The sequence below is a fragment of the Ochotona princeps genome, chromosome 4 (assembly GCF_030435755.1).
Source record: "Ochotona princeps isolate mOchPri1 chromosome 4, mOchPri1.hap1, whole genome shotgun sequence".
NCBI lineage: Eukaryota > Metazoa > Chordata > Mammalia > Lagomorpha > Ochotonidae > Ochotona > Ochotona princeps.
This window is the reverse complement of record NC_080835.1, coordinates 48,379,492-48,390,492: the sequence shown is the minus strand read 5'-3', so window position 1 is coordinate 48,390,492 and position 11,001 is coordinate 48,379,492. Positions and strand designations below refer to the sequence as shown.

At 38.6% G+C, this 11,001-nt stretch overlaps 1 protein-coding gene across 1 annotated transcript; it reads left to right on the top strand.

The window, feature by feature from the left end:
• The first annotated feature begins 507 nt into the window (after positions 1-507).
• On the top strand, positions 508-1,461 carry LOC101524120 (olfactory receptor 10K1-like). The gene has a single exon (XM_012929393.2). It carries the CDS (start codon positions 508-510, stop codon positions 1,459-1,461), a length of 954 nt encoding a protein of 317 aa, XP_012784847.2.
• Positions 1,462-11,001: the final 9,540 nt, after the last annotated feature.

The following is an 11,001-nucleotide window of genomic DNA, read 5'->3' as shown; positions in this document are numbered from 1 at the left end:
ATCCCTTCATCTCATCTCCATCTGTCTCTCTCTCTCTCTCTCTCTCTCTCTCTCTCTCTCTCTGCCTCCCTCCCCCCTCTTACCTCCATATCCCTCTCTCTCTCTGTCTCTTTCTCTGTCTGTCTCTCACTCTGCCCTTAAGTAAATAGATTTTTTTTAAATAAATGAGAAAAAAACAAATCTTATTTTATCTGTTCTCTGTTCATTGCAGATATTGACAAAAGGAGAAATAAACTGCAGTTAGCTCTGGCAGAGTCCAGGATTCATCTTATGGCATTTACATAATTTGTCATACTAGAGTCATTCTCTTCATTCAGACTCCTGACCTTGACTTCTGCCAGGTGCATTTTCTCCCAGTCCTCAGACTTTTTCACGAAGAATTGCTTTACATGTGTCCAGAGACTCTGTCCAGCTGACACCAGTGCACAAGCTTTTTACAATCATTTCAGGATCTTGCCCTTTAAGCACGTGTAAACCTGTGTGAAAAAATCCATCTGCCTTGGGAGAATGGGCAATCACACCACAGTGCACACATTCCTTCTGTGGGGATTTTCCAGTTTCCCACACCTGCAGAGTCTACTCTTTATGGTGATCTTCTTCTCCCATGTGACCATCCTGGCTGCAAATGCGGCCATCATGGTGGCCATCAGGCTCAGTCCCAACCTTCACACCCCCATGTACTTCCTCCTCTTTGGCCTGTCCTTTTCAGAAACTTGTACCACCCTGGTGATCATCCCCCGCATGTTAGTAGATTTATTATCAGACAGCAAGACCATATCTCTTCCCGAGTGTGCCACACAGATGTTGTTCTTCTTTGGCTTGGGAGGCAACAACTGCTTCATCTTGGCTGCCATGTCCTATGACCGCTACACAGCCATCCACAACCCACTGCACTATCCCATCCTGATGACCCATCAGATCTGCTTTCAGCTCATAGTGGCCTCTTGTATTACTGGGTTCCTAATTTCTCTGTGCATCATCACCATTGTATTCAACTTGTCTTTTTGTGACTCTTACATCATCCAGCATTTCTTCTGTGACATCTCACCTGTGGTCCACCTTGCCTGTGATTATGCTTTCCATCATGAAATGATTATTTTTGTGCTCTCTGCCTTTGTACTGGTCGGTAGCTTGGTTTTAATTATGGTTTCCTATGTCTTCATAGCATCCATAGTTATGAAGATGTCGTCTACAACAGGAAGGTATAAGGCCTTTTCAACTTGTTCCTCCCACCTCATTGTGGTGTCCATACACTATGGATTTGCTTGCTTTGTCTATCTGAGGTCCAAGGGCAGTGACACATTTCGTGAAGACATGCTGATGGCTGTGACATATACGGTGCTAACACCACTGCTTAACCCCATCGTTTATAGTCTAAGGAATCAAGAAATGCGAATCGCTCTAAAGAAAGTTCTAGACAATTGCAGTAGGTTTATCTTTCAGATGGCAAATAAGAGATGAGAAATTTTGAAAGAAATGTTAAGATTTTGATAAATAAAGCTAGTAAAATCATAACTTGTGTATGAAGCATTCAAAATGTTATCTAAGTTGTCTGACAGATATCCTTATTTCACCATTTTTTCTACTTAATATCAACTAGTTTCCTAGTTTCTTGCCATTCAGGGTCCATGTATAACCTTCATAATGTTAAGGATAAACCTTCTATTATCTAATTTGTCTAGGATATTCATCATGAATGGAAGTTGAATTTTATGAATGGTTTTTCTTGTCTGATATAATATTTTCTTTTTATTGATACAATGTGTCATCTTTATTAATTGGTCTGAATTAAATACTCCCACATTCCTGGAACAATTGCAGCTTACTGATTATGGATCACCTTTTTAAAATGGTGATGGACTCATCCTAGTATTATTTTTTTTAGAATTTTTGCATCTATGTTCTTCAGAGAAATTGGCCTGTAGTGTTTTGTTTATCTCTTTTTGAATTTTGTATAAGGGTAACACTGGCTTCATAGAATGAATTGGTAGTTTCTTTTTTCTTGCTTTCTAGACTATTTGGAGAATCATTGCTTTTTTTCCTGTAAAATATGGCAGAACTGAAAAGTTATGTCATACACTTCTGTTTCCCCTGAAGTAGAAGGAAGATGGCAGCACTTTGAGCTCTTTTATAATATCTCTAATCCCATTTGGGAGGGTTTCACATTCACAATACAATCACATCCCCAACAATCCACTACATCATACCCTCACAATGGTAATTAAATGTTTGATATGTGAATATGGGGGAACACAAGTAATCATCTATAGCAGGAAGCCACAAATCATGGACATAATTTAGTTATTTAATTCATTGATAAAATGCTAGACTGAGAAGTTGCCTGAACGTGTAAATTAGAATTTAGGGATAAATTCTACTTGTGTTCAGATGAGGCCATCAAAAGTTAAGATAGATATAGAATGTGGAGCTACAAGTATCAGATGTATTTCACATATTTACGCATGTGTGCATTCTCCAAGGAGAGTCAAAGCATCTGTTATTATGTAGAGCTGAGAAATTCACCAGTGAAGGAACATAACCACTTTTAAGAAGTGCTATAGTCGGGCCCGGCAGCGTGGCCTAACGCCTAAAGTATTAGCCTTGAACGCATGAGGACCCCATAGGGGAGCCGGTTCTAATCCCGGCAGCTCCACTTCCCATCCAGTTCCCTGCTTGTGGCCTGGGAAAACAGTCGAGGATGGCCCAATGCATTGGGACCCTGTACCCACGTGGGAGACCTGGAAGAGGTTCCTAGTTCCCTGCTTCAGAATCGGCGCAGCACCGGCCGTTGCGGCTGACTTGGGGAGTGAATCATCGGACAGAAGATCTTTCTCTCTGTCTCTCCTCCTCTCTATATCTGACTTTGTAATAAAATAAATAAATCTTTAAAAAAAAAAAAGAAGAAGTGCTATAGTCATTTTCTGCAGACTTGAGATGTAGGTAGGAGATACTGATTCTTAAATAGGATTTAATTTCAATGGACAAAGTTAACTTTTAAGTGACAGAGATTATGTATATATTGAAAGTACATGTCAAGGTTGATAGTCTATTCACAGTGTAGTATCAAAGAAAGACTGACCCAGAGGTAGCCATCTTAAACATGGTATCCTTGGAAATGTGCATGGGAATTCCAGTAAGGCTATACTTGACATGTATGATATATATATCATACTTGACATGTCTGGGGTTCAAGAGCAGGAGATTTATCTGACCTGCCATGAAATATAGGGCAAGGTCTTCACAAAATTCCAGCATCTGGATTGATTCAAAATCCAGAGTCCCTTAGACTAAAGACTTTATATCTTGAGAGAATACCCTTTGAATAATATCACATATATATTATATGATTTTCATTCCTTATCTACTCTGAGTGGATTTCATGCAATTTAAAGATAATTATGCACAGAGTGGGGGGTACCCCAGAGCGGAGCTGAAGGACAGGAGGAGGCTTGTATCCCAACTCTGAAGACTCCCAGATCCTCACCAAGGACTATCAGTACGAGCACCGAGGACTACATCCCAACTGCCAAGGAGAACTGGAGTGCCTTCGGAGACCAAGAACTCTGAGGTCACCCACTCTGGTTTGGATCTCCCACATGGGATGGAAGAAGCCCAAATCCTTCCTCGCAGGATCCAAGGTCATCGGAACAACAGCCAGGATCCCTGAGTGGTCCGCCAAAACAGAAGAACAGTAAACTTCATTTGGGACTAGGAAGGAGAGGAGTTTTCTCTGGTCCTTACTTAGTTCCAACTTTGGATCCCCACCCTCTCTTGCAATGACCATCAGGGTCCATCCGGAGTCCCCCACCCAAAAAAAATTAGAGTAGATAGACAGAGAACAATAAGGAAAGCTTAGAACCAGACAGGAAGCAGTCAGTGTGGATCCACATATACCTTACTAGGTAGGACACAAAGATTAGTTACTCCTCCCTAGAATATTGAAGATTTCTCTGCACACCCATTGTAAAACTGTTCTGCACCTCAACTGTTGACATGCCTTGTTAGAGTTATAAGCCAATTTAGGCTATCCTAAAATCTGCCACTTTCAGCAAAATTATGCTTCAACACAATAAACAGCTAAATACTAAAATGAAAATAGACACGAGACAACTGAATAGTACCCTATAGCCATTTTAAGTTGTGTAGCAGCTGGTTCTGTATATAAGCTAAAATTGAAATGTCAATGAAGTAGTCACAGGATGTGGTTAAAACTTGCATTTTTTAACATATTGGTCACTAAACACCATGTCAATTAATTCCATAATGTTGTAAATTGTTGTTGATGTTGTGTTGGGGCTTTTAATTGATTGGGATGATATTCTGCCAGAGATGGTCTCCCCAAGAAATCATTGAATCTGGACAATAAGATGCTGGACTCTATGCTTGGTATATGTATGCAAAGAAAGAATCTTGACTGAATTTGAACTGTAATACAGCAACAAGGTGGAGGAATTCATCATGGGGGGAGGGCACAGGGAGGGGTTGGGGAATCCCAGAGCCTATGAAACTGAGTCACATAATGCAACGTAATTAATAAAAAAAGAAATGAAAAGAAATCTGTCCTTGAAAAAAATTCTTCATAGAAATTAAAAATACTGAACATCTTAAAATAAAATAAAATAAAATAAAGATAATTATCAATGCTAAATGTAAAATCCTAGACATTGCATGGGTTAGTATACACTGACTCCATGCAATGCTACTTGTCAAAGGTCCAGAACTTGATTGCAGTCCAACAGAGAAGCTTATAGGAACAATTGCAGCATATTGTGGACCCATGAATACCTGGATTTGTAATTGAAATGGGCTTCATCAAAAACTATGTGCTGGCTACTAAAACAATGGAACAGAGCTATTATATTGAAAGATCCAAGTGGAGACTGCAGGATCTACTCATCCCAACCAATACGGTAAATCAAAGGAATATTGCTTTCTTCAGGACAGTAAGAGATAAATACATCCTTCAGAGCTGTGGCGTAAGTCTCTGGCAGCATGTCTCTGGCAGCTCTGGGCAGCAGGTGCTGTGTTAATGCCCTTAGTCTCCAGTGAGCAGCAATGATGGTGGTGAAGGGCAGATTGGATCCCTGAGTTTCCAGCACCACCTCTAGTGGTGTCTTTACTTGATTAGTTCCTCAGTAGTTTGAGGGCATAGCCTTATGACTAATTCTGTTTAAAAAAAAGTTTTAGTTACTTATCACTGAAGACTCCTGACAATTCATATACACACACTGTTAGTAATATAAGTAGTGTATGCATAATAGTAGCAATAGTGTTAACTGGAATTAAATCAATAATTGAGTTTTTATTTGGATGCCCCTTATTCCTTTCGATAGCACCATTATATAAGGAGTTAGGTTGTTCAATGTTTAAACATTACAGGATAACTGGATATAGTGTAAATGACATTTTAAAAGCATTTCATCTTTGGCATGAGACAGAGATGCATCGAGAAGAATGATCTTCGCTTTGAGCTTAGACTGCCCATTTCAAATCTCAGTTCATCTGCCTGCTTATCCCTTTTTGACCTTTTTCAAGTTACTGGAAATACTCAAATTTCTCATCTGTATAATGAACATAAGTGTTGGCGATGAAGTCAGATGATATATGTAAGGAGCTTGAAATAATGTCTAGCATGTAGCACATACTCAATGTACCAGACACCATTAGTATGAAAACAGTAATACCAGAAGTAATATTTTAGTGTTTTAGCTAATAAACTATTTTCAGTAACCCGTTGTGAAATATTGTTATTATCCTCACTTGACACATGAGGAAATAGAAGCCTAGAGAGGTAGCCTGCCAGATGTTATATAGTAAAAAGTGGAAGAGCCTGGATTACAATCTTAAGGTGTATCTCCAGAGTTTTCACTTCCAATCAAAAAACTAAAATTAATTTGAGATGCTACTCCTGCCTACTATGCCTGCTACGACTGTTCCTCATTTTATTGTCATGATTATGCAATCTTACTGACATGCTAGCTCCAGTCTGAAACCAGAGTTAGTTTGTGTTCCTGCAGTTGTCAGCAAATGCACTTTTAGTCTCACTAATATACTCATTCCTTTTGATCTGGAAGTTGTTTACCTTGAAGCTAGTATTTGGGTTTGGATTATTTGACTCCAAGTGGAGAGTTTAATGACTCCTCAGGGGACAAGGCAGCATGAGCTCAGTCAGTTTTAGAGATCACATTGTGTCTGAGGATTAATCCAGGGATTCACATCTCATGTGTTTGAACTGAAAATAAGGTCCAGAGATGAGCACAAAGCTGCAGAGCACACTAAGTGAAGCAGCATCTCTGCTCTCCCCCTGTTTTCCTAGCAACTCTGGCTGATACCTCTCTGACTCGTAGCACATCCCCCAATAATGGGCACTTTAGAGCAACAAGGAAAGTCATTACTTCTCTACCTTTTACATGCAGCCTTTTCTCAGCAACTGTAGGAGATTGGTTCCAGTATACTACAATCCTCAGGTGCTTGAGTGTGTGGGATCCCCTTATAATCTATGCACTTCCTCTCATATACTTTGAATCTTCTCTGGGCTGCTTATAATACCAAATGCAATGGAAATGCCAAATAAGTAGTTGTACTATATCCTTTAGGAAATAAAGATAAGAAAAGTCTGTATATGTTACAAATAAATGCAAATTTTTTTCCGCTAAATACCACCAAATCCACCATTAGTTGTATCCACAGATGTAGTGTGATGTTGGAGGGACAATCAGTCCCTCCATATATATTTAAACACCAATTACAAAGTAGTAAGATCTACCTCTGCCTTGCTCCTTGGGCCTGAAACTATATGAGTCTTGGAGAAATTAAGGAAACTTGGTAATTTAAACACATTTCTAAAATCTGTTAACTACTTTTTGGTAAATATCATCTCAATCTGCAGCTAACCTCACCACTGGGCAAGACTGTCTGGCCAGTTTTATTCAAGAAACAGCAACAAGCTTGAAATTGATTAGATCAGTCACATTCCTCTGAGAAAACCTGTGCACATTGACCAAGTGAGATGTCAGAAAGATTCCAGGAATGGTGGAGATATGGGTTACAAGCAAATAGAGTCTGATTTGCAAAGATTGAAACTGGAAGCAAATGAATTAGTCTAAACAAGGAATTTTTAATCTCACATAAAAAAATAAAAAGCTGACCAAAGAAGATTCAGAATATTTCACTGTGTTATATTAGTATATTATAATAAAATGCTTCAACTGTAACCAACTAAAATTCCCAAGTTGCTTACAAGTTATGGAATGTTTTTCTCAAAGTGAATCCCCAGTTAAATGTGTGAGTCACAGGAGCACCTTTCGCTAATGCAAGTCCTTCCTATAAACTAGAACTAAATATCATAGCCCAGTGAGAAGCTTTCACCTTTCACTATTGCTTTAAATTCTGATATAAAGGATTCTGTTCTTTGTGCTAAATCACTGCAATAATCTAATAAAACTTTCCCCTGGGTGGCCAAGAGGAAAAACTAAATGTCTTTAGAATCTGATGCTGATCAAACTGGGAGGTTCTGACTGCTCAGTTTCAACGGGCTGGGAGTAGTTAGGCAAAGAAAAGGAAGGAGACCTTTGGGACTATTAAGAATATTTGCCATCTGACCTGGTTTTATGTTTTATTCCTTAATTTGATTCTTTGGGAAATCCAAAACAATAGAAAAGTACTGACTACATTTCTCTTACACTATCTGTTGTGACAAATATCCTAGCCCAAATGAAATTATTCTATTTACAACCTGGTGGTTCCAACTAGAGACTATTATGCTCAGTGAAATGAGTCAATCACAAAAGAATAAATACCATATATTCTCTCTTATATAAGGAAACCAACATGGAAAATGTAACTCCAATAGTCCAATCCATACTGTTTTTTTAATTGTTTGTTTGCCTTTTTGGCTGTATCCCATGTGTTTTGATGTTTTTTATTTCAGTTTGGTTCATTCCAGATAATCTCTTCTCTAGTCGAATTCATCATGGGCTCATGAATTATACGATGGCATCATCTTTCCCAAGAGACTTCTGTGTTTCCTTTTTGTCACTCATGTGTTGGTTACTCAGTGGCGCATGTTTTTTTTTCATGGTGCTGTAATTTGTTGTTGATGTTGTTGTGGTGGTGGTTGTGGTTGTTCTAACTCATACCAGTTGTTGACCTTGTTTCATGGCTTCTCACTTATGGTAATGTATAGTGATGGAGTACTGGGGTCTATCATATACAGATATGGAGGTATAATGGAACATGCATCCCTGCATCCAAACGAAGGATGGATTCCCAATGAAACTGTTGGACATGTGTAGACAATGGGATACTGGACTGTCTGACATTGTCTGTACCAACAATATCGGGGTACACTTAAATAAGAGACTGATAGAATTATAATTCCTTATGAAGGACTACACTATTGTAACAAAATGGGAAAAATCTGACGGGGGTGGGAGTTTGGGGAGGAATCCAAGCCTACACAAAATTGTACGACACAATTCAAAATTCGTAATAAAAATATATTAAAAAATATCCTAGCCCAGATCACCTTTTGTTTGCAAGCAAAAATGTTCTGTGTGCACATCCTATTCATGGAATCTTTGCATTATCTTTCCTGATCTTCCCCCCAAAATTCACCTAAACTGCAAGTTTAAAGCTACCCTGGCAGACAAGGGCAAGATAGGTGACCCTAGCATCCTGTGCCATGTTCTGGATTTAGGAGTCATCCAGAGAACAGGCAGCAAGCCTTACAACATAAGTCATCACGAGTTACCAAGATGACTCAGAGATTCTAATCCCCAAGAGTGATTTAAATCAAATATAAGATATATTACAGAAACTGTGTAAACTGTTCCCTCAGGCAATGGTGGTAGCAAGAGATAAGAGACTCATTAAACTTGGACATTATAAATACAGGCTTGTGTGGAACACAGAAGCCAAGCGTTCCAGTTAGAAATGAAGAAGCCTGGGTTGGAAATGCACTAGGAGGAGGTTTTCAGGACATTGGGAGTTCTGACTAACTGAGCAATAAGCACTTGGTAAGTCACATTTGCTTCTAAGGCTATCACAGCAAAAACACAAGACAACCTAGAGTAGAGTTTCAGTTCTGGGACTGGGAAAAGGACAGGACTTTGGGAAACATGTGCTCTGTCAGAGATGGAATTGGGGAGGAGGAATTGACTTTTACTTGCAAGACCAGGAATTTTTAAAAAGATTTATTTATTTTTATTGGAAAGGCAGGTCAGATTTACAGAGAAAAGGACAGATAGAGAGAAAGATCTTCCATCTGCTGGTTCACACTCTAAGTGACTACAACAGCCAAACCTGAGCCAATGTAAAGCCAAGATCTGGTAGTCTCCTCTGGATCTCCCAACATGGGTACAGGGGCACATGGACTTGAACCATGCTCCACTACTTTTTCAGGCAATAAACAGGGAGCTAAATTGTGAACCAGGGCCCACATGGGGTGCCAGCATCTGCAGGGGGATGAATAGCCGGTAAAGACACCACTGACAAGACTAGGAATTTTATCAGTGCAGCACTCTATTTGCAAACCATAGTAGCAACATGACTAGAAACTGATACTAGTTTTCATTAGACTCTCAAAGTGGTTCACATGCTCCTGTCTTTGCAAGGTTTAAGAAGTCATTTGCATTGTCCACACAATGAATAATAGTAAGGAACAAAGTAACACTCAAAACTATAAAATATTTTAATAAATTGATTAAACATGACAATATATGAATGGTCTTCTAGGAGTTTGTGGAAATATATAATATGAAAAAATCCTTGCATAGATTTCTCAAAAGGTTTTTGCGCTAAAATAAGCTTACCTTTTCATTCCATTTTCCACAAAGTATTTTGGGAGTGCACCCATGTGGTTAAATGCACCTGAATAGATTAGGAGGAAATATCATCATTGAGTTCATGTCAATATTCCTGAAATTTTCTTCTGGCATGTAAATTTTCAAGATAAAATGAAACAAATAAAATCATTTTTAAAAAGCACTGAGAAACCAAAACTGAAGAGATACTTTAGGCCAAGGATTGACATCAAGCTGCCTGGTTTGCTATCCTGACTTACATTTTTGATGGAATACTAAACATTTCCATGTCTGTTTCCTTCAAGACAGATTATGTATTAAATGAAATTATATGTCTAAAGTAGAGTAAATTTTGACACGTTGGAAGTATTCAGATAATGGCTTCTTATTGTCATTTAGTGTGACAGTAATTTAATCTCACTAATTGGCATTTTCTTTTTAAAAGGAACCATCCATTTTTCTCTTAAGGGACCATAATTTCCACTAAGGTCAAAAATTAGAAGTCAACTAAGCATTATTAGAGATTTATTGTTTTGTTTTTTCTAAAAACTCATCAGGTCTAGTTAGATTCTCTTTTTTGAAAGATTTATTTATTTTTATTGGAAAAGCAGATTTACAGAGAGAAGGAGATACAAAGAGAAAAATCTGTCCACAGGTTCACTGCCTAAGTGACCACAATGGCCGGAGCTGAGCCGATCTGAAGCCAGGAGCCAGGATCTTCTTCCAGGTCTTCTTCCAGGTCTTCCACCTTCCAGGGTCCTAAGGTCTTGAGCCATCTCCCACTACTTTTCCAGGCTGTAAGCAGGGAGCAGGATCAAAGTGGAGCATCCAGGACATGAACCAGTGCCCACATGGGATGCTGGTGTTTGAAGGCAGATGAGGAGCCTATTGAGCCACAGCACTTATCCCTAGTTATATTCTAAGAACTTAAAGACAAAACATTTATATTTTTAGTAATCCTCAAATGTTGAAATGAATTCAACTGAAAGTTCTTTGTAATTCAGGCAAAATGATAAATTATGAAGGAATATTTAACTAACAGCATAGAAATTTTTTTAAACTTCTGAATTATAATACATTAACCATTTCTCAGAAGCTTTATAGACAAAGGTGAAATCCTTTGAATGACAGCTAACATAGTAAATATCTTCTGTCATTAAAGCCAGCCAGAATCCGCACAGTGGCATGCTCTTCTAAA

Excerpts from the sequence above, each read along its gene's own strand:
- LOC101524120 (XM_012929393.2), top strand. The coding sequence starts at position 508 with ATGGGCAATCACACCACAGTGCACACATTCCTTCTGTGGGGATTTTCC.